Genomic DNA, 24,268 nt, shown 5'->3' with positions numbered 1-24,268 from the left:
GGCTTGAACCGGTTTGAAGCCCTGGTTCAAACCACCAAACTTTACGGTTAGCGACCGAGTACGCAACCACTGTGCCCCCAAGGCTCCTAATAGTAGTAATTGTTGCTGTTAGGGGCTGCAGAGTCGATTCCATCTCACAGTAGTAACAGCAGCTTGTTTTATCAGGCACTTACTACAGGCCGAGTGCTTCACAGGCAGTATCTCATTTAATCTCCCCACCAACCCTGAGAGACTGGAGTACACAGTTGGTGCTCAGTAAATGATAGTGACGATGGGGATGATGAAGGTGGATGGGAAGCCAGGGGCTCAGAAAGAAAGCTGCATGGTGAGCAGGTGGGCTAGCAGGGATCAGGAGCGAGGAGGCCCCGGGTGGCGTGAACGGTTAAACGCTCGACTACTAGCCGAAAGGTTGTCGGTTCGAACCTCCCCATAGGCTGCTAGGAAGACAGGCCTGGCGATCTGCTTCCAAGAGGTCACAGTCCCGAAAACCCTTCAGAGCACAGTTGTGCTCTGACACACATGGTGTCACCATGGGTCGGAATTGACTCGACAGCCACCAACAACACCTACTCCTTAGGGTTGGGCCCTGCTGGTGGCCAGCCCCTCCCTGGTGCCGGGCAGCGGCACGCAGCCCCACCATGTGGTTCTCGCAGCCTGGGCGCTCCGCAGGGGCTGGGGGACTCACAGGAAGAGGTTCTCCATGATATAGTGGTAGTCAGGGGCGCTGCTGTCCGGGAGGAAGCAGGCGGCGAAAACAATGATGGCGTTGAGGCCTTCACCATAGTACCCTGGGGGAGCAGCCGGGCACGGAGTGTTAACCCCCAGCAGTGGTGGGCAGAGCCCTTGATGAGCTCTCAGCCGCCCTCGCACTCTCCCCGTCCACCTCCTCACCAGCCAGCCCCTTCCCACTGCACAGGCACTCAGGCGCAAATGGCTCTGAGTTGTACAGCCTAGCAGGTCTGTCTCCACCTCTGGTGGGGAAAAAGCACCACTATCAGGGGTGCCCCTGTGATCCACACTTCATCCACATCTCAACCCCGCCCCCACCCTGAGAGGGAGGCTTAACCTCCTCGTGGATCAGATGAAGAGACTGAGGTTCAGAGAGGACCCCGGTTGCCCAGCAGGCCTGGGGGGCCAGGGGTGCTGCTCTCACCTCCATGGGTCACCACCTTCATGTAGGGCCGGATCATATGCAGGTCAATGCGATGCTCCTGTTCCCCAATGATCACCGTCCGCCACAGGCGCCCATTGGCGGCACTGCCATCTTCCACCGTGCCGTCCCCAAACAGATCTGCACTGTCCCCAGGCATGTTCTTGGCAGTGGCCACAGGGGTGTCATCTGGAAGCAGGCCGGGGGTGAGCAGAGGGGATGTCTGAGTCTAGATCTCTTGTGTTATGTGTGGGGGATCGCTGGATCTCGTCCCAAACTCCTCACCCAGCCTCCCTGTCTCTGCACCCTTGGCTGCAGGTGGCCACATATCCCAGACCTCTCTCCTTTGCTCATGTGCTCTCTCCACCTGGATGTCCTGCTTGCCCATCTTCCTCGCCTAGTCTCCCTTCAAGTCCTGGCTCAAATGCCATCTCCTCCAGGAAGCCCTCCTGGACATCCCTTTTGCTGGCCTGCCAGAGACGGTCAAAGTGTCTGTCTGCTTCGTCAAGCCATGAGGGAACTCACAGGCATGGGGTGAGTGTCCCGTGCATCTTACCCTCCTTGGAGCTGGGCACACCTAGAAACAGGATCAAGTCTAGCCCTGGCCCCAGGTGAGGGCCAGGGTCCTCCCACTCCCACCGGCCACGCTCTGGCAGCCCCCAGATCCTGCCCAGTCCTCAATATCGTATACCCCGTCACCAGAGTGCCTGCACCCAGCTGAGGAGCCCCCCTTTTAGCCTGACCCTCCCCTCAGCTTCCAGAGTGTTCGGTGTCTTCACATCCAGCCCTTCCTGACCCCTTTCGAAAGGTGCTCCCACCTAGTTCCTCTAGCCCAGGGCTTCTCCCCCTCACTGCTGACACGGGGGCCTGATCCCTCTCTGGGTTGGGGCCAGCCTGTGCACTGTAGGGAGTTGAGCAGCATCCCTGGCCTCCACCCAGTTGATGCCAACAGCACTCCCCCAGTAGTGGCAACCACAGATGTCCCCAGGCATCGCCCAGTGTCCCCTGGGGGCAGAATGGCCCCGGCTGAGAACCCCTGCTCTAACCCTATCACCCTCATCTTATTTTCCTCGGAGCACTGATGACCAGGTGTTCTGCAGATTTATCTCATTATTTAGCGTTTCTCTTTCTGACTACCTGTGTGGCTAAAAACAAACAAACAAACCTGTAACTGTTGAGTTGATTCCAACCCACAGCTCCTCTAAAGAACAGAGTAGAACTGCCCCATAGGGTTTCCAAGGAGCAGCCGGTGGATTTGAACTGCTGACCTTTTCGTTAGCAGCTGTGTCACTTAATCACTGTGCATCAGGGCTCCAACCTGCGTGGGTAGGAACCATCTCTTTCTGCCCTGACCCCGCTGTAGCTCAGGGAGATCAATCCAGACCTGCCCCAGCATAAATGTTGTTAGTTGCCGTCGAGCCAATTCCGACTCATGACGACCCCGTGCTCCATGTGCGTCAGAGTAGAACTGTGCACCGCAAGGTTTTCTTGGCTGCAATCTTTGTGGAAGCAGACTGCCAGGCCCTTCTTCTGAGGTGCTGCTGGGTGGGTTTGAACCGCCAAACTTTTGGTTAGCAGTCGAACACAAACCGTTTATGCTACCTAGGGACCTCCAGGAGAAGTAATTGACCAATGTTGAGTCCGTCGGACGCACTTTGTTTGAGTCTCTGTGGCCTTTGAGAATCTGATAAAGACGAATACACACACCCACCACAGACATGTGGGTTAAGCTGTAGACACCGGAGCTGTTCCGTGAGCCCCAGGTTGGAACCCTCATCCCACCCGCCTCTTGCCGTGTCTCCCTGAGTCTGGGGATCGAGGGGCTCTGGCAAGCGGCCTGGCGAGGCCAAAGGAAGCCTCGAGTCAGGTTTCAGGGCTACACTGAGCGGTTGGCCAGAATGCAGACTGCACAGGGCCAAGAGCCAGTCAGCTGTACCTGAAACCAGAGGGCCAGGGAGGGATGAGAGCGGCCGGGAGAGCACAAAATAGTTACCGAAAAAAGAACTCCCATTCCACAAAACATTTACAAGTGAAGCTTCTGGCTAAAAGAAATCTGGTAACCTTAGAATTTTAAGATGACGCAGGAAGGAATGGGTAAGTAGAAGGAATGGGTGGAGAATTTCAGTTCCCAGTTGGTGGCACATACCCTGGTTGCTGACCTTGTTAGCTGCCACTGAGTTGGCCCCCGACTCACGGCTACCACATGCACAATGGACCCTTGTGGTCCACAGGGTTTTCACCGGCCGATTTTTTTTTTTGGAAGTAGATCACCAGGTCTTTCTTCCTGGTCTGTCCTAGCCTGGAAGCTCCACTGAAACCTGTCAGCATCACAGCAACACACAAGCTTCCATCGACAGATGGGTGGTGGCTGCGTATGAGGTACACTGGCCGGGAATCGAACCCGGGTCTCTTGCATGGAAGGTGACGATTCTACCACTGAACCCCCAAAGCTTCCTCACCTTCCCACTCCAGTTCATTGCCGTTCCCCAGGAACTCCAGCGAGTCAGTCTCGTCGGGGGTCTCGATGTCGTCCACGTTGATGTCCAGGTCATCAGGAGTGTCCAGGAAGTCGTCGGACAGTAGAGAGCCCTCGCTCTGATCCAGGGAAATGTTGATCTCCGGGGCGACGAGCGTCTTCCTCTTACGATGAGCCCCGTTGAAGTTTAAAGTGTTTGGGGGGGCTGCAAGAGACGGAGAAAGCCCACTGGCCTGGGGCTCTTTCTTTTTCCTCCTCCCCATTTCCCGACTCACTACTGTCAATGCATTTCTGACTCATGGGGCCCCCATGTGTTACAGAGTAGAACTGCTCCATGGGGATTTCTTAGCTGTGATCTTACAGAAGCAGGTCGCCAGCCCTTTCTTCCGTGGTGCTGCTGGGTGGGTTCGAACTGCCAACCTTTTTGTTAGTGGCGAGTGCAAAACCGTTTGAGCCCCCCAGAGGCCTTAGGTAACCTCTGAAACCTTGGAATTTCTCCAGGGCTTGCAATCTTTGTTATCCAGGAAGGCTCCAGACCACACCTGAGGGTTTATGCTAATGAAGTGACTCAGGCGAGGGCTGGCCAGGCCCGAAAGACCCATCTCAGCCAACCTCAGGGTCTTGGCTGGCCTTGGAGGGCACCTTTCCCTGACCTAGGGAGTGTGAACTTTGACATTTCTAGGGTTACAATCAGGGCAAACCTGGAAATCTGCGAAGACTGCTTGTGTGTTTGTGTGTGTGGAAACTCACAGGATGCTTCTCCAGCAGGGCCGTCCAGCGAATCCATCCCTGTCTCCTCCGGGAGAGGCCTGCAGACGCAGCGTCAGCCACCAGGCACCACAAATCCAGCCCCAGGAGTGTGGAGTGACGCCGGCAGGTGTGGCCAAGCGCATTCCAATAAAACAACAGGAACAAAATGCTTTTAGCTTTGGGGATCACCGAGCCAAAGTAGGCTTCTCCATTAGCACAGAAACTCATAAAACATTAGTAGGGGTGGGAGGTGGGGTGTTGAAGGCTTAGGACCGTAGCTTCATGGGATATCTTGGTTGATTGGCACAATACAGTTCATAAAGTTATGTTCTACATCCTAGTTTGGTGAGTAGCGTCTGGGGTGTTAAAAGCTTGTGAGTGACCATCTAAGATACAACTATTGGGCTTTCCTCGTCCAGAGCAAAAGAGGAAGAAGGAAGTCAAAGACTCAAAGCAGAAACTAGTGTACAGGACAGTCTACACGAACCACAGCCTCACCTACCCTGAGACCAGAACTAGGTGGTGCCTGGCTACCAGGACCGACCATTCTTATCAGGGCCACAAAAGATGGGCCTTGATAGAATGGGAGAAAAATGCAGAACAGAACTTTAGATTCCTTCCATTAAAAAAAAAAGAAAAACAGACTTAGCGGATCATTTGAGACGGGAGGACTCCCCAAGATTATCGCCCTGAGATACTCTTCAGACCTTGAATCAAAAACAGCGCCCGAGGTCACCTTTTAGTGAAATAACAGATTGGCTTACAAAATAAAGAATACCACCTGTGAGTACCGTGCTCCATTAAAAAATCATCTATATGAGACCAAACGGTTAACAATTACTTTAAAACAAAGATGAGAACTTAAGGGGGCAGGGAAACTACATGAATGAAAATGGAACACCCAGAATGGAAATAATGAGAACGTTCACCCTTTGTGAAGAATGTAACAAACATCAGTCAAAAACTTGTGTAGAAATTTTTGAATGGGAACCTAAACTGCTGTGTAAACCTTCATTGAAAACACAATAAAATATTATTTAACAAAAAATTGACTTTAACAAACAAATATTAGAGAGTAGGTCATTTAATTAATATAAGCCTTTTGTTTTTTGGACGGCATTATGGACTGAATTGTGTTCCCCAAAACTATGTGTTAGAATCCTAACCCTGTACCTACGGATGTGATCCTGTCTGGGAATAGGGTTTTCTGTGCTAGTTAACGAGGCCATACAGAGTAGGGTGGGTCCTAAACCTGATCACTGTTGAGATATAAAAAGAACAGATTAGGCACCAAGAAGCAAGCCTGAATGGGGAAAAGGTAGATACCACGTGAAGACTGACAAGGAGTGCCAAGAAGAGTGTTAGAGAAGCCGAGACAAGGATTTTCCCCCAGAGCAGACAGACAGAGCCTTCCTCTGGAGCCGGCATCCTGAATTTGGACTTCTGGCTTCCTAAACTGTGAGAAAATAATTTTCTGTTCATTAAAGCCACCCCCGTGTGGTATTTCTGCTACAGCAGCGCTAGGGAGCTGAGACAGCTGGGGAAAGTTGAGAAGCGGAGAGAACAAGGGACGGGTCCAGGTTCACACTTTTCTACGTGCTTCGGAATATAAGCAGCACTCTCCCGGTGGCGAGGCCCACGTGGGTTGGTCTGTGTGGAATTGGTGACTAGAAAATTCGAGAAGCTGTGTGGTAAAGGGGCCCGGGAGCCAACGGGAAGAGCGTCCCTAATGTTGGAATAGTTTGACCAACAAAATAAATAATGCAGTATTTGGACTGTAAGCCAAAAGATAAAATAAATGTCCATGGCTCCACCCTGATTTAAGTAAATGATCGAATAAATAGGAGAGAGGAGATAAAGTTCCTGTACAGAAGAATTCCTAATAATTTATGTGGATACGCCACCCTGAAGGGGGTAATGGTGGTTCAGTGGTAGAGAAGCCGAGGCCTGGGTTCGATTCCCGGTCAGTGCAGCTCACGTGCAGCCACCACCCAACTGTCAGTGAAGGCTTGCGCGTTGCTAAGATGCTGAGCAGGTTTTAGCAGAGCTTCCAGACTAAGGGGGACTAGGAAGAAAGGCCTGGCAATAAAAAAAAGAAGCAATAGACTCCTGAAAATCAGCCAATGAAAACCCTTTGGATCACAATGGTCCAATCTGCAACCAATCACAGGGATAACGCAGGACCGGGCAGCATTTGGTTCCATTGCGCACGGGCTTGCCGTGAGTCGGGGCTGGCCCAGTGGCAGCTGACAACAACCCTGCCCTCCAGAAGGAAGGGCATGACTCCTCAGTCTTCAGGTGTGGGCTACGCAGCGACCTCCTTCCACATCGCACAGGTTGGAAAGGAGGTGGGGAAGAGCAACTTTACAGTGGAGACACCTGACAAACACACCTCTGCCAGGTGTTCAAGGTCAACATCAGCAGTGAGGGGACATGTGATATGCTGATTGTGTCCACCCTTGAGATGATGGGAGGAAAGACTCTAAGGTCTCCCTCCCCAAACCCATAACCCATCGCCATTGAGTCAACTCCGACTCCCGGCAACCCCATGTGACAGGGTAAAACTGCTCCATAGGGTTTCCTTGGCTGTAATCCTTATGGAAGTACAGCCAGGATGCTCCTTAGGAGCAAGGATGGTGAGACCACGTCTCACATACTTTGAACATGTTATCAGGAGGGCCCAGTCCCTGAAGAAGGACATCATGCTTGGTAAAGTAGAGGGTCGGCGAAAAAGAGGAAGACCTTCAACGAGGTGGACTGACACAGTGGCTGCAACAGTGGGTTCAAGCGTGGCAACGATTGTGAGGGTGCAGCAGGACTGGGCTGTGTTTCATTCTGTTGTGCGCAGGGTCGCTATGAATTGAACTGACTCGACGGCACCTAACAACAACAATCCTTACCGAAGCAGATCGCCAGGCCTTTCTTCCGCCCTGCTACTGGGCGGGTCCGAACCACCCACCTCAGGTTAGTAGTCAAGTGGAAGCCATTTGTACCACCCACGGATCTCTCTAAAGCCCATCACCCCCATCTAATCATGAGAAAAACATCAGACAAATCCCAAATGCCAGTCATCTTACAGAACAACCAACTCAACCCACCCCCTACCGTCGAGTCGATTCCAACTCATAGTGACCCTACAGGATGGAGGAGAACTTCCCCATAGGCTTTCCAAGGCTGTAATTTTTACGGAAGCAGACTGCCACAGCTTTCTCCCTCGGAGCCGGTGGTGGGTTCAAACTGTGAACCTTTCAGTTAGCAGCTGAGCGCTTAACCACTTCCCCACCAGGGCTCCTTAACAACCGACCAGCACTTCCCATAAAGGTCATGGGCATCAAAAACTAGGGAAGGCAGAGAAACCATCACCTCCCAGAAGAGCCTGAGGAGACGTGACAACTGTCCTGTGGGCCCAGGGATGGAAACAGACTTTGGGGGAAACTGAGGAAATCTAAATAAAGTATAGGCTTTACTTCACGATCATTTTTCAGTCTTGGCATGTTAATTACAACAAGCGCACCACACTCGGTGTCGGGCGTATGGGGACCCTGAACTATCTTCACAGCTCTCCTGGAAATCCAAAACTGCTCTAAAATAGAACATTTTCTTCAATGGCTATGACCTTTTGGAAGTTGATCGCTGAGGTGCCTCTGGGTGGATTCGAACTGCCGACTTTCAGTTAGTGGTAGAGCGCTTAACTGTGTGTCCCAGTTTTAATTTTTTTAAAGAGCTACTTAAAGAAAAAAAAAAATTTATAGTACCGTAGATGAAGGTTTATAAAGAACAAACTAGTTTCTCACTAAACAGTACACATATTGTTTTATGACATTGGTTACCGACCCCACAACGTGTCAACACTCCCTTCTCAACCTTGGGTTCCCTGTTACCAGCTTTCCTGTCCCCTCCTGGCTTCTAGTCCTTGCCCCAGCGCTGGTGGGGCCCTTTAGTCTCGTTTAGAACATGCATTTTTAAAAATGCAGTTTGGCGGTTCCTCAAAAAGTTAAAGACAGAATCACCCTCTGAGCCAGCAATTCCACCCCTAGGTATATACGCAGAAGAACTGAAAGCAGGGACTCAGACAGTCACTCGGACACCGGTGTTCACTGCCGCACTGTTGGAAAGGCGCCAACAACCTGAGTGCCCACCAGTAGATGAACGGGTAAACTGTTGGTCCATCCATACAGTGGAGCGTTCGCCATAAAGAGAAACGAAGCTCTGATACACGCCATGACGTGGACGAACCTGGAAGATGCTATGCTGAGTGAAATCAGTCAGTCACAAAAGGACAAATGCTGTGTTATATGATCCCACTTGATATGAAATATCCACCCAAAACTAAAACCTGTTGCCTTTGAGTCGATTGTGACTCATAGGGACCCTATAGGACAGAGTAGAACTGCCCCATCGGGTTTCCAAGGAGCAGCTGGTAGATTCAAACTGCTGACATTTCGGTTAGCAGCCGAGTGCTTCATCACTGCTCCACAAGGGCTCCGTGAAATGTCCAGAATAGGTAAATGCATAGAGACAGGAAGTGGATTAGTGGCTGCTAGAGCTTGGGGAAGGAGGAAATGGGGGGTGACCGCTAATGGGCACACAGTTTCCTTTTAGGGTGACATAAATGTTTGGAACTAGACAGAGGCGACAGTTGCAGACCATGAGAAATGCCACTGAACTGGTCACGTAAATCGCTCACTTGAAAGTTGTGAATTTGATGGTATGTGAATTTCACCTCAGCCTGGCTAGCCAACCAAGCATCCGCCCCTTTAAGGCAGCCCTGGGCTCTTGCACCGAGGCTGGCTGGCTGTGCTCACATTTGGAAAATAAGACCTGGTTCTCTGGCAATCCTGGACTGCTTTCTGGAGCGACAGCTCCCGCTGCCCGCTGCCCGAGTTTGACCCAAGCACTCCGGCTTCCTGCTTCCCCAGGGAAATACTCCCTTCCAGCCAAGTGCTTTGCAGAGTGCAGGGCAAGAGGAGGGTCGGGCTCCAGGGCGTGCTGACGCAGGGAGGTCAGCCTTCAATTCATCTCTGCGACTCAGCAGAGCCAGCTCAGCGGAAGGGGAGCTGTCTGGATGGGGAAGGAGGCCAGGATGCTTTTTTCTTGTAGTTATTGCCTTGCTTCTGTTCCTCTGAGAGCTGGAGCTGACAACCTTCTCAGGGTGGAATCTTGCCTTCTTCCCTCCCTCCCTCGCTCCCTCTCCCTCCCAACCTCCTTCCCTCTTTCTCTCTTTCCCTCCTCCTCTTTCTCCCATTGAATGTTCTCTGAGTAACTAGATGTACCAAGAACATTGGGGGTACAGGGTGAATCAGACACCATCCTGCTTTTGTAAAGGTCAAGGTCAGAGTGGAGGCCCAGGAGACATGAAAACATGTTGTTATTGTTCATTGCCATGGAGTTGGCCCTGACTCACGGTGACCCCATGTGTGCAGATCAGAGCTGCCCCACAGGGTTTTCAAGGCTGTGACCTTTCGGAAGCAGTTCGCCAGGCCTGTCTTCAGAGGCGCTTCTGGGTGTATTCAAACCACCAACCTTTCAGCTAGAGGTTGAGTGCTTAACCATCTGCGTTACCCAGGGACTCCTCATACGTCCACACAAAAACTTGCATGCTGATGGTCACAGCAGCATCCTTCATAATGGCCAAAAAGTGGAAAGAGCCCAAGTGTTCATCGGCTGATGACAACACAGTGGGGTCCAGCCATACAATGGAATGTTGAACCAAAAGACCAGACCCACTGCCACTGAGTTGATTCCGACTCACAGTGATCTTAAATGACAGAGTAAAACTGCCCCACAGGGCTTCCATGGCTGTGATCTTCACAGAAGCAGGCTGCCACATCTTTCTTCCCTGGAGTGGCTGGTGGATTCAAACCACCAACTTTCGGTTAGTAGCCCAGTGCTTAACCACTGTGCCACCAGGGCTCCTTAATGGAATGTCGTTGTTATCATTGTTAGGTGCCATTGAGTTGGTTCCAACTCATAGCCACCCCATGTACGACAGAACGCAACACTGCCAGAAACACTTTAAAGACGTTTTTTGCCACAGATTTGCCCAATGCAACGGGTCTTTTCATTTCTTGACTGCTGCTTCCATGGCTGTTGATTGTGGATCCAAGTCAAATGAAATCCTTGACAACTTCAATCTTTTCTCCGTTTATCATGATGTTGCTCATTGGTCCAGTTGTGAGGATTTTTGTTTTCTTTATGTTGAGGTGTAATCCATACTGAAGGCTGTGGTCTTTGATCTTCATCAGTAAGTGCTTCAAGTCCTCTTCACTTTCAGCAAGCAAGGTTGTGTCATCTGCATAACGCAGGTTGTTAATGAGTCTTCCTCCAATCCTGATGCCCCGTTCTTCTTCATGTAGTCCAGCTTCTCGGGTTATTTGCTCAGCGCACAGAGTGAATAAGTATGGTGACAGGATACAATCCTCATGCACACCTTTCCTGACTTTAAACCAATCAGTATCCTCTTGTTCTGTTAGAATGACTGCCTCTTGATCTGTGTACAGGTTCCTCATGAGCACAATGAAGTGCTCTGGAATTCCCATTCTCTGCAGTGTTATCCATAGTTTGTTATGATCCTCACAGTCGAATGCCTTTGCATAGTCAATAAAACACAGGTAAACATCCTTCTGGTATTCTCTGCTTTCAGCCAGGATCCATCTGACATCAGCAATGATATCCCTGGTTCCACGTCCTCTTCTGAAACCGGCCTGAATTTCTGGCAGTTTCCTGTTAATATACTGCAGCAACCGTTTTTGAATGATCTTCAGCAGAATTTTACTTGCATGGGATATTAGTGATATTGTTCTATAATTTCCACATTCGGTTGGATCACCTTTCTTGGGAATAGGCATAAATATGGATCTCTGCCAGTCAGTTGGCCAGGAAGCTGTCTTCCAAATTTCTTGGTGTAGACAAGTGAGCACCTCCAGCGCTGCATCCATTTGTTGAAACATCTCAATTGATATTCCATCAATTCCTTGAGCCTTGTTTTTTGCCAATGCCTTCAGAGCAGCTTGGACTTCTTCCTTCAGTACCATCGGTTCCTGATCATATGTTACCTCCTGAAATGGCTGAATGATGATCAATTCTTTTTGGTACGGTGACTCTGTATTGCTTCCATCTTCTTTTGATACTTCCTGCACTGTTCAATATTTTGCCCATAGAATCCTTCAATATTGCAACTTGAGGCTTGAATTTTTTCTTCAGTTCTTTCAGCTTGGGAAATGCCGAGCGTGTTCTTCCCTTTTGGTTTTCTAACTCCAGGTTTTTGCATATTTTATTACGATAGTTTACTTTGTCTTCTGGAGCCACCCTTTGGAATCTTCTGTTCAGCTCTTGTCCTTCATCATTTCTTCCTTTTGCTTTAGCTACCCAACATTCAAGAGCAAGTTTCAGAGTCTCTTCTGACATCCATTTTGGTCTTTCTTTTTAATGACCCCTTGCTTTCTTCAGGGATGATGTCCTTGATGTCATCCATAACTTGTCTGGTCTTTGGTCATTAGTGTTCAATAGGTCAAATCTATTCTTGAGATGGTGTCTAAATTCAGGTGGGATACACGCAAGGTTGTACTTCGGTTTTCGTGGACTTGTTTTAATGGAATATTACTCAGTCATAAAAAGGAATGAAGTTCTGATACATGCTACAATGTGGAGGAACCTTAAAAACATAATGCTCAATGAGATAAATCGGACACAAAAGGATGCATATTGTCTGATTCCATTCATGTGAATTGTCCACAACAGGCAAATACATAGAGACAGTAAGTGGATTAGTGGTTGCCTAGGGCTTGGGGGCCTCAGGGAATGATGAGTGACTTCAAATGGGCACAAGGTTTTATTTTGGGACGATGGGAATGTTTTGGAGCTAGATAGAGGTGGTGGTTCCGCCACGTTGTAAGCGCACTAAATGTCAGTACACTTTAAAATGGTGAATTTTATGTTAATTTCACCTAAAAAAAAATTTTTTTTTTAAGTAAGCCTCAAATAAAGCCAGAAGAAAGTTTTAAGGAGGCAGGCCGGGACTGTGAAGTCAATCACACACCCACTGCAGGTAAGCTCCCTCTGTCTGTAGCTGCTCATGCCTGCTCCCGAAATCTGGGGGTGGGGGCTGGTGACCCGGGAGTAAGTTCAGGGCCCTGGAGTACAGGAAGCATACTGCTCATTTACAAAGCTCCCCAGCATGGTCAGCCGAAAGGTCGGCAGGAAAAAAGACCTGGCAATCTGGTACTGTAAAGATTACAGCCTAGAAAACCCTATAGGGAAGTTCTACTCTGTCATATGGGGTCACTATGAGTCAGAACCGACTCGAAGGCACCTAACAATAACACACAGCACTGAAGAACACGTTTCATGTGTTGCCAAATCAAAGACGAGACCCAAACGTCGTGATTTCCGTGTTCTCCTGAGTCAGAAGACCCGCTCTCTCTGAGTGGTAACAACAGGCACTGGCCATTCTCCACCTTCCCGGCTCACCTGGGTGTCAGAATTTCCTTCCGGCTCCTTCTCTCATGTACCCTGTCTGGTGGGTCCCTACCAGTCTGAGTCTCCATTTCCTGTTGCTGCAGAATCATCTAGAATCACAACTTACACCCCGTGGAGGACACTCGCAGGGGCGAGGCACCACGCTGGGATGTTTACAACATGATCTTAGTTAATCCTCATAGAAACCCTATGAGGCAGGTGGGAGCCCATTTCTCAGAGGAGGAGACTGAGGCTGGCGAGGGGAATCTTGCCCAGGGTGAAGGGTTCCCGGGGGGTTAGAGCTGAGTCCAGCCCAGGCCAACCTGGCTCCAGCCCTGGGCTCTGGTCATTGCTCTTTACTGCCCCCTCGTGTCCAATCATGTACAGAACGTGTTTCCAGGAGCACAAACTCCAGTGGGGGAAAAGGGAAGAAACGCTTAGGGGTAGGTGACACCCGACCCACCGAGCCAAGGGCCCCCTCAGCACCCTGTCCAGCTGCAACATCCCCTCCCCCCACCACAGGAAAACTCTTCCTTTTTTTTTTTTTTTTGTAGCCGGTGCCGTCTTGGCATCTTATCAGGGTGTGAGTCACCCTCCTAAAACCCTGGTCAGTGCACATTGATCCCGTACGGCTGCTCATCTGGCAGACTGCTACAGAGTTGCAGCCAAAGTGTCAAGGTGAGGAAGGGATTTCAGCTGCAGGGTGCACCGTGGGAGGCCAAAGAGAGTCAGGGAAATAGTGTAGACGGCCGAGAGAGCCTGGGTGCAAAGCCCAGCTCAGCCACCCTCCAGCGTTCTGACTTGGGGCCTCTCTGGGCCTCAGTTTCCTCATCTATAAAAGAGGAATAGAATAGCACCTACTTTTTATTTATTCACTGTTGTTGTTAATTGCCATTGAGTTGATGCCGACTCAGGGAGACCCCATGTGTCTCAGAAAAGAGCTGTGCTCTGCAGGGTTTTCCAGGATGTGACTTTTCAGAAGCAGATTGCCAGGCCTTTCTTCCAAGATGCCTCTGGGTGGATTCAAACCACGAACCTTTCGGCTAGTAGTTGAGTGCTGAACTGTCTGCGCCACCCAGAGATCTATATTTTTATTCATTCACTGTTGTTGTTGGGTGCTGTTGAATCAATTCCAACTCATAGTGACCCCCTGTGATAGAGCAGAACTGCCCCATAGGGTCTTCAAGGCTGTCACCTTTTGGAAAAAGATCACCAGGCCAGCCTTCTGAGGCGCCTCTGGGTGGGTTTGAACCGCCAAACTTTTGGCTAGTGGTCGAGTGCTTAACCGTTTGCACTATGCAGGATCCATATTCTTATTCATTCACTGTTGTTGTTAGGTGCCGTCGAGTCAGTTCCGACTCATAGCGACCCTACGTACAACAGAACGAAACACTGCCCGGTCCTGCGCCGTCCTCACAATCATTGCTATGTTTGAGCCCATTGTTGCAGCCGCTGTGTCAATCCATCTCCTTCAGGGTCTTCCTGTTTTTCGCTGACCCTGTACTTTACCAAGCAGGATGTCCTTCTCTAGGGACTGGTCCCTCCTGACAATATGTCCAAAGTATGTGAGACATAGTCTCACCATCCTTGCTTCTAAGGAGCGTTCTGATTGTCCTTCATTCACTAGCGAATACGTATTAGATGTTTGGGTGCTGGGATACAAGAGTCGAATAAGATCAGATTCAAGGTCCCTGCCATGGTAGGGTCCCAGTTTGAAGGACAAGGAAGGCAATAATCAATCAAAGAACGAACAAAGCAGATGGTGATATTCTCAACAAAGAAAACAGACAAGATGAAGGAGGAGGAGGGGGAGGGCACCTTGCCCAGGGTGGTCTGGGTGGGCTTCTTTGAGGAGGTGGCCTTTGAGTGCAGACTTGAGAGCAAAGGGTTGGCAGTCACTGGAGAAAGAGGAAAGGGCGTTCCAGATGGAAGGTACAGCAGATGCAAAGGCCCTGGGGCCGGAATGAGCTTGGTGAGTTCAGTGACAGAGTAGACCGATGGGAGAGGAGAAAGCGGTGGGGCATGAGAGCGGGGAGGGAGACAGGGCCACCAGGAGGAGTTCTCGTGGGCTTGGGGTGAGCTCGTGGGGCCGAGTCCCCTGGTACAGTAGACATTCTATACATGTTCCAGACAATACTGAACCAGAGAAGCCTTCTCAGCAGGTCTCCAGACTCCCCGGAGAAGCCCACTGCTCCTCAACACGGAACAACCAAATGCCCTGGTGTCTCAAGGCCAAGTGCGCCCTTGTTATTTCCCCAGCCATCCAGACCTGAAGAGCCCCCCACCGGCCCTGAGGGAGGTCCTTCTGCAGAGCCTGTTCTCAGTCTGTGACAGGCAACCCTGTAAGAAGTGGGTTTCCCCTTAACACGCAAGGTGGACAGCCTGGTTTTATCCCTCTGTAGTGGGTGGAATGGTGTCCCCCCAGAAATACACGTTCAAGTCCTAACCCCCAGTCCCTGTGAATGTGACCTTATTTGGATACAGGGTCTTGGCTGACGTAATTAGTTAACATGAGGCCATAATGGAGTGGGGGTGGATCCTAATCCAACATGACTGGTGCTCTTACAAGAAGGAAGAGGCACAGACAGACACACAGAGGGAAGACGGCCACGTGATGATGGAGGCGAAGATGGCAGAGCTGCTGCCACAAGCCAAGGAAGACCAGGACGGCTGGTAACCACCAGAGCTATCAAAGGCAACACAGGGTACTCCTTTTATAGCCTTCAGGGGGGACATGGCTCTACTGACACCAGGATTTTGGACTTCTGGCCCCCAGAACAAAAACCCACTGCCACCGAGTTGATTCCGACTCATAGCGACCCTGTAGGACAGAGTAGAACTGCCCCATAGGGTTTCCAAGGAGCGGCTGGTGGATTCGAACTGCTGACCTTTTGATTAGCAGCCGAGCTCTTAACCACTGTGCCACCAGGGCTCCTCTGGCCCCCAGAGCTGTGAGAATACATTTGTTTTCAGTAAGAGCTCTGGTGACACAACAGCTGAGTGCTCGGCTGCTGACAGAAAGGTTGGCAGTTCAAACCCAGCCAGCGGCTGCTTGAGGTCTGCTTCCTGTATTTATTTTTACAGTCGAGAAAACCCCATGGGGTAGTTATGTTCTGCCACATGGGGTCACTATGAGTCAAAAATCAGCTCGATGGTACCTAGCGACAACAGGGTGCTGTTGTTGCAGCCTCAGGAAGCTCACACACACTCTCAGAGTAAAATCTAAACTGCTCGTCCGGGTGTCCCTTCAGGAGGTAGCAACTGTGAATGCCTCCAACAGGCACCTCATACCCGTGACCTAGCCGCGCTGTAACACTGCAGTTTCTGCCATGACAAGGCCTCCTTGCCCCAGTGCCTTTGCACGTTCTGTCCTTCCGCCTAGAACACCGCTTCCTGCTGTCTTTGCCTGGTGTGGTTGCTCAACCTCCAAGGCTGGGTCGGTCTCCCTCCAGGAAGGCCTGTTTGAGCCCGACCTTCACTGTCCCCTGCACTCTGACTCAGAACCCTATTAGCGCTTTGTGAACAAAACAAAACAAAAAACCAGTCAACTCAGTCAATTCCCACTCATGGCGCCCCCACGTGTATCGGAGTGGAAATGCTCCATAGGATTTTCATGGCTGTGACCTTTCAGATTGCCTCGTGTGCACATGAAAGCTGGATGACGAATGAGGAAGACCGAAGATTTGATGCCTCTGAATTGCGGTATTGGTGAAGAATACCGAATGTACCAGACTGCCAGAATAATGAACAAATCTGTCTTGGAAGAAGTACGGCCAGAATATTCCTTAGAAGGGAGGATGGTGAGACTTCATCTCACATACTTTGGACGTGTTATCAGGAGGGACGAGTTCCTGGAGAAGGACATCGTGCTGGTAAAGTAGAGGGTCAACGAAAAAAGAAGACCCTCAAGGAGATGGATTGACGCAGTGGTTGCAACAATGGCCTCAAACATATCAACACTTGTAACGATGGTGCAGGACCCGGTAGTGTTTCATTCTGTTGTACACAGGGGCCACTGTAACTGGATGGCACCTAACAACAACAACAACCTTTCAGAACCAGATCTCCAGGTCTTTCTTCCGAGGCACCAATGGGTGGCCTCAAACCTTTAACCCTTTTGTTACCCTTTGGACGGCATAACAAAATACCACAAACTCCCCCGCTGCCGTCGAGTCGATTCCAACTCATAGCGACCCTATAGGACAGAGTAGAACTGCCCCATAGGGTTTTCAAGGAGCGCCTGGCGGATTCGAACTGCCGACCTCTTGGTGAGTAGCCGTAGCACTTAACCACTACGCCACCAGGGTTTTCCACCACAAACTAGGTGGCATTAAAGGACAGGTTTTTTTTACTTGTCTTACAGTTCTGGAGGCCAGAAGTACACATCAGGGCATTGGATCTAGGAGAGAGTCTTCTTGCTGGTCGCCCCAGGCGTTCCATGGCTTTTCTGAGCTTGTAGAGGGTTCCTCACACAGTCGCTTCCCCTGTGTGTGTCTGTGTCTATTCTGCTGTCTCTATCAGACACCACGCAGAACGGATTAGGTTTAGGACCCTCCCTACTCCAAACCCAGAGATGCCACAGAAGAAAGGCCTGGTGATCTGTTTCTGAAAGATCACAGGAAAACCCCATGGAGCAGTTCTGCTCTGCACCCATGGGACTGACAAGAGTTGGAATCAACTCCACGCCAACTGGTTTGGCTTTGTTTGTTGTCTACATCGGTATACCCTCATCAACGTAACAAAAGAAACCCGCATATTTCCAAACAGGATCATATTTAAGGTACGAGGGTTAGGATTTCAGCATAGCTCTTTGGGGACACAATTTCACCCATCACAAGTAGGTGCTTATGAGGCTTGAGGCTTAGCCAGCAACAGTGTCGGGGCTCAGGGGTATGGTACCCAGAAAGTTAAGCCAAGGGCGGCAGAGAGGAAACTGCTAGGAGGTATAAAAATATTTCTTGGCAACCTCCCTGGTTTAAGAGACAAGGTAAATCTTTTTTTTTTTTTTTCTCCCCACGAATTACCAACAGCCTCTGTCCATTCAGCGGGCTCCCGTGTCCCCTAGAATCAGCTTAGAAACCCCAAGTCTCAATCAGGACCATAGACAGCAACTATCACAATGGTCTCTGTGTACCCTGACCCCTTTTTTTTGGCAAATGGTCTTTGAAATGAAAAGAGAAAGAGCCTGGGGTGCTTGGAGCACAGGAGAGCAGGAAGGGAGAGCTGAGGCAGGCAGAAGGGGCTGGGCTGGTCAACATCCACCATCCCTTCCTGCCCCACCCCATGGTCCTGGGCATTGCCCTTTTGGGAATGGTGGGCTGTGCACAGAAAATCAGCCCTGGGCTGGAGGAGGGCTACTGGGACTGCTCTCTGCAGGGCCAGTGGATGCAAACAGGGCCCGAGCTCCGCAGCCTGGCAGGTCCCGCCCGAGGTCACCTGCAAGGATGTGTCACTGGCCCAGCTCCAACTCCAGGCAGGGGCGACCTGGGGAGGGAGGGACACTCTGTCCCTAAATGGGGTGGCTTCTTAGGTGTGGCAGGAGGAAACACACAAAGCCACCGCTGTCCTCGTCTCTGCCCGCCCATGGTACAGCGTGGACAGGTGGTCTGGGCTCCCCCAGGGAGGAGGGGACAAAAATGGCCTTCCTTACCTGTGGTCGCAGCACAGGCTGCTGTCCCTTGCCTTGGGGCTTGCCTAGCGGTGGGGTGGGGTCTGTGCTGCTCAGGGGGACCCGCGGGGGTTCTTGGCTGCCAGCTGCGCCCGGAAGGGCTGCTCCAGGAGGTGGAGGCTCTGCACGGCCAGCGAGCGCCGCATTAAGCCGGAGGGCGAGGTAAGAGGACGCTCCGGGGGCAGGGCCAGAGAGCGCTCACCCCCCGACCGCGGCTCCTCCCGCCTGGTCCTCCTCCTGCCTCCGCCCTGCCCTCCATCCCCTCCACGCTGTGACAGTCCCCTCCCCACCCCCGCACACCCCTTTCCAGCTTCGGGCAGCTCCTCCGCCTCCTGACCCCCCCATCCCCTCCACGCCGCCCTGCCCCAGGTTCCCCCCCTTCCTCAGCTCCAGTCGCTGTTCACTCCCCCCCATTCCCTCAATGCTGTGATATCTTCCCCTGCCCCCTTCTAGCTCCTAACAGCTCCCCCACTGCGTGCGCCCCCATCCCCTCCCGGCTGTTCCTTCCCACCCACTGCCCCTCCAAGTCTTCTCTCTCTTGGTGACCCATCTCCATGGGAGGGGGGGTCTAGTTGACGGTGACATGGGCTCTGCACCACACAGGCTGTAAACACACCCAGCTTATGGCAGGTGACCTCCAGGGAGTCTCTTCTCTGCTGCAAATCTCGGTTCCTCCTCTGTGAAATGGGGGTGCAAACAGCAACCCCCATAAGGTTGTCGTGGGGGTTAGTTAAGAGTAACTGACTTAGCCCAGGGCCCCCATATGAGTGCTTAAACATTGCTGTGGTTGTTCGGCGCTGTGGAGTCAACTCTGACTCCTAGCAACCCCATGTACGACACAACGAAACACCGCCTGGTCCTGCGTCATCCTCACGAGCTTTGTTAAGCTTGAGGCCATTGTTGCAGACACTGTATCAGTCCATCTCGTTGAGGGTCTTCCTCTCTTCCGCTGACCCTCCACCTTACCAAGCATGATGTCCTTTTCCACGGACTGGCCCCTCCTGATAACATGTCCAAAGTACATGAGACAAAGTCTTTCCATCCTTGCTTCTGAGAAGCATTCTGGTTGCACTTCTTCCAAGACAGACCTGTTCATTCTTTGGCAGTCCATGGTATAGTCAATATTCTTTGCCAACACCACAATCCAAAGGCATCAGTTCTTCTCCGATCTTCCTCATTCACTGCCCAGCTTTCTTTCACACGCACATGATGGGACTGAAAACATCATGGCTTGGGTCAGGCACACCTTAGTCCTCAAATTGACATCTTTGCTTTTTAACACTTTAACGAGGTCTTTTGCAGCAGATTTCCCCAATGCGATGTGTCGTTTGATTTCTGGACTGCTGCTTCCATGGGTGTTGACTGCGGATCCAAGTAAAATGAAATCCTTGACAACTTCAATGTTTTCTCCATCTGTCATGATGTTGCTTATTGGTCCAGTTTAATTTAAACATTAGCATTGAATGGGGGCCCCAGTGGTGCCATGGTTAAGAGCTACGACTGTTAACCAAAAGGTTGGCACTTCGATTCCACCAGCTGTCCCTTGGAAACCCTACAGGGCAGTTCTGCTCTGTCCTATAGGGTCGCTATGAGTAGGAATCGACTTGATGGCAATGGATTTGAGTTTTTTTTTTTTTAAATAGCATTTAGTAATATCTGAGACATATTCAACAGATATTGCAATTAAATAATCAAGTATTAATAACAGTTATTGTTCTTGTGTGCCCTTGAGTAAATTTCGACTCTTTGCAACCCCATGTGACAGAGTAGAACTCTCCCAGAGGGTTTTCTTGGCTGTAATCTTCATGGTAGCAGATTGCCAGGCCTTTCTCCCGCTGAGTCAGTGGGTAGGCTTGAACTGCCAACCTTTCAATTAGCAGCTGACTGCAATGACTAGTATAATGATAATTATTTTATATTTACTATAATTATTTAATAATTGTTCATAATAATTTTTAATAGCCAACTGTAGTAACTGTTACTTATTAGTGAATAAAATAAATTTAATAATAAACAATAATTTAAATATTTAAATAATTGAATTGTATACTAATATTACTAAGCACTAATTTAATAATAATAAAATGATATAATAATTGATAATAATATTAAAATGCCAGTAATAATAATAGCTCCAACTCCTGGTGTTTGAAAACCATATCTTGTATGTTTTGTAATGAGCACATGGTAGGGGCTCAAACTTCACTGTTAATTGAAGATTTGTAGTCTCAAAAGTAACATTTCCTAATGATATGGAAGGAAAAATACCCCGCTTCTTTCCTGGGTTATATATATTTTTAATCCTGTCTCAGTCACCAGGGTTTCTTTTCAAACTCAAGAGCAGTGGCCTCACCTGGGGGTAATTCTGCCCCCAGGGGATGCTGGGCCGTGTCTGGAGACATTTGTGTGACAACCACAAATGTCATGACCTGGAATGCCAGCCTCGGGCCCAGGAAATGTGGGCGGTGAGTTCGTGCTGAAGGGTCCACCCAGAGGTACCTTTGAAGAAAGGCCTGGTGATCTCCTTCCAAAAAACCAGCCACTGAAAACCCTGTGGATCACAGTTCTACTCTGACACACACGGGGTTGCCATGAGTCAGAAATGACCCAATGGTAACTGATACACCTGCCGGGAACCTGTTTTGCTGGGTATACTTTCACAAAAAATACAATAAAATATTAAAAAAAAAAAAAAAAGGTGCAACTGTCCTGATAATTATTACTCGGCTATAAAGAGAAATGAAGTCCTGATACATGCTACAATATGGGTGGACCTTAAAAACATGATGTTGAGTGAAATACCACAAAAACAAACCAAAACAAAATCCATTGCCATTGAGTCGATCCCCACTCATAGTGACCCTGTTGGACAGGGTAGACCTGCCCCAGAGGGTTTCCAAAGCTGTAATCTTTACCAAGCAGACTGCCACATCTTTCTCCCAAGGAGTGGCTGGTGGGTTCCAACCGCCAACCTTTCGGTTACCAGCTGAGCGCTTAACCGCTGCACCACCAGGGCTCCTCCGAGTGAAATAAGTCTGTCACAAAAAGGACAAATATTGTATGATCCACTCATAGGAAACATCTAGAATAGGCAAAGATACAGAGACCAAAGTTTGTTAGCGGGTACCAGGGGCAGGAGGGAGGGAGCGCGGAGTCCTTGTTTAGGAAGCCTTTAGGTTCTGTTCCCGGTCGGGGGATACCGGCATCGATTATGGGTGATGGTTGTACAACATGAGTAATGTAATTGAGAGCGCTAAATTGTACACATGAAAAATACTGAACTGGCAAACATTGAGCCATCTACAAGGAGCCATGGTGGCGCAACGGTTGAGCGCTTGGCTGCTAACTGAAAGGCTGGTAGTTTGAACCCACCCAATGGCTCCGTGGGGGAAAGACCTGGCAATCTGCTTCTGTGAAGATTACGGCCAAGAAAAGCCTCTGGGGCAGCTCTACTCTGTCACACGGGGTCGCCATGAGTCGAAATCGACTCGTATCTATTTACCATATACGTAGTTTTACAACAATAAAAAAAGATGCAACCACGCTGTAAATAACTGACTCAGGCAAGAGCCATCCGTGGGTGCTAAAACAAACGAGAGGAAGTTTGATGGGAAGTGGGGCGTACACAGGTTCCCAAAGTAGCTCCCCACAAGATACTCATTCCTAACAAAGGGCAAACAGTAATGTTATAAGAGAGAACTGGACAACACCCCCTAACCAAGCAATCAAGTTTCACAATCCCAGCAGTGAACAAATCGACATGGTGTGAGTCCTGGCACTATGGGGGAAGGGCAGCATCACCTCTGTGACTGTTGCTGTTTGGTATGTCAAGTCCATGTTCAGCTCATGACGACCCTATGTGACAGCGTAGAACTGCTCCATAGGTTTTCTAGGCTGAGACCTTTCAGCCCAGGTCTTTCTCCTGCAGAGCCTCTGGGTGAGTTTGAACCGCCAACCTTTCTGTTAGCAGCCAAGCGCTTAACCATTGTGCCACCAACGCTCCTTGGATTAGCTAATCCCTTTACCATGAAACCAAACCCATTGCCATCGAGTTGATTCCAACTCAAAGCAACCCTATAGACCAGAACTGCCCCACAGGGTTTCCAGGGAGTGGCTGGTGGATTTTCACAGCAGACCTTGCAGTTGGCAGTGAAGCTCTTAACCCCTGTGCCACCAGGGCCCCGGATTAGAGAATAACCCAAAAACCAAATCTGTTGCAGCCGAATTGATTCCGACTCATTGTGACAGAGTAGAACTGCCCCATAGGGTTTCCAAGGAACAGCTGGTGGATTTGAACTGCCAACCTTTTGGTTAGCAGCCATGGCTCTTAACCACTGCGCCTCCAGGGCTCCAGAGGTAGTACTATATAATTGTTAAATTTCCTGACTTTGATCATTGTGAGTCCCTGGATGGTGCAAACAGTGAATGCACGTGGCTGCTTACCAAAAGGTTAATGGTTCGAGTCCACCCAGAGGTGCGTCTGAAGAAAGGCCTGGCAACCGATGTCCGAAAATCAGCCAATGAAAACCCTATGGATCACAACATTCTGATCTACAACGGATACTGGGGGTGGCGCATGACTGGGTAGCATTTTGTTCCTTTGTGCACGGGGTTGCCGTAAGTCGGGGCTCACTCAACGGTAGCTAACAACAACGCCTGGCAGCAGGAAGGGCGGTGGGCCTGGGGAAAGGGCTCTGACACCCTCCCCATGCTCCGGAAGCATGAAGAAGCCCCTGGGAGCTGGAAGTAAGAGAATTATGAGTTGTCCAGGGCGAGACAGACGTGCTTATGTTAAGATGCAGCTGGACCCTTTGACAAGGAGCCCAAGTCATTTCTTCCCGCGCTGAGGAAGACAGAAGCTTTGTGTAGGAAGCGCTGCTCTGGCCAAGGCACAGCCCTCAGGGCCTGGATGCACAGCAAGGCCACTATCCTGCAGACACTGAGCTGCTGAAACGGGACAGGAGCCCTGCTGCAGCTGGGAGATGTCCGCCTGAAACCCACCCAGTGCTTTCAGCGCTGCCCCCACTCACGTTCGCAGGGGCAGCTGCGCTCAGCCCCATTTGTGTCTTAAGAAGGCTCGGGAGGCGAGATATCGCTTAAAATATGGGGAAGAAAAGAACTAGAGGGAATAAGGTACAGGCTGATAATAATGATAGTTCAATACTTCTGTGTGGTTGTCATCTTTTAGAATGGCAGCTCCATGTGTCACTGTAGAACTGCGCTCCGTAGGGTTTTCAGCAGCTGATGTTTCGGAAGCCGACTGCCAGGCTTTTCTTCCAAGGTGCTTCTGGGTCTGGGTGGACTCGAACCTCCAACCTTCAGGTTAGCTGCCGAGCACACTAACTGTGCTACCAAGGGATTTATCAGTTGCCGTTGAGTTAATTCCAACTGGCGGTGACCCCGTGTGTGTCAGAGTAGAACCGTGCTCCACAGGGTTTTTAGTGGCTAATTTTTCAGAAGGAGATCACCAGGCCTTTCTTCCAAGTCATAACTGACTCCATGGCCACTGATAGCCCATCATTTATAAATCTCCATCTCATACCAAATATCTCATCCAATCCTGATAAAAACTTGCTGAGAATGGCTTATTGTACCCATTTTACAGATAAGAAAACAGAGGCACCAAGAAGCCCCAAGACATCAACAGATGAATGGATCAAGATAACGTGGTATATACATACAATGCAATATTACTCAGCCCAGAAAAAAAAGGAATGAAGTCCTGATATCTACTACGACATGGACGAACCTTGAAACCATTATGCTG

At 50.1% G+C, this 24,268-nt stretch overlaps 1 protein-coding gene across 4 annotated transcripts in view; it reads right to left on the bottom strand.

Moving 5' to 3' along the window:
• Window positions 1-24,268, bottom strand: part of ATCAY (ATCAY kinesin light chain interacting caytaxin) — a 55,435-nt gene that overhangs the window by 20,747 nt on the left and 10,420 nt on the right. For all 4 annotated transcript variants that reach the window (XM_049876414.1, XM_049876412.1, XM_049876415.1 and 1 more), the window contains 4 exons: window positions 4,377-4,435; window positions 3,610-3,831; window positions 1,154-1,339; window positions 686-788 (listed from right to left, as the gene is read on the bottom strand). In XM_049876414.1, coding sequence (XP_049732371.1) covers window positions 686-788; window positions 1,154-1,339; window positions 3,610-3,831; window positions 4,377-4,435 — 570 coding nt within the window. The remainder of the gene's footprint in view (window positions 1-685; window positions 789-1,153; window positions 1,340-3,609; window positions 3,832-4,376; window positions 4,436-24,268) is intronic.

Source organism: Elephas maximus, chromosome 3, assembly GCF_024166365.1.
Source record: "Elephas maximus indicus isolate mEleMax1 chromosome 3, mEleMax1 primary haplotype, whole genome shotgun sequence".
NCBI classification, from domain to species: Eukaryota; Metazoa; Chordata; class Mammalia; order Proboscidea; family Elephantidae; genus Elephas; species Elephas maximus.
The sequence above is the reverse complement of the archived record's forward strand: the minus strand, read 5'-3'. Positions and strand labels throughout refer to the sequence as shown.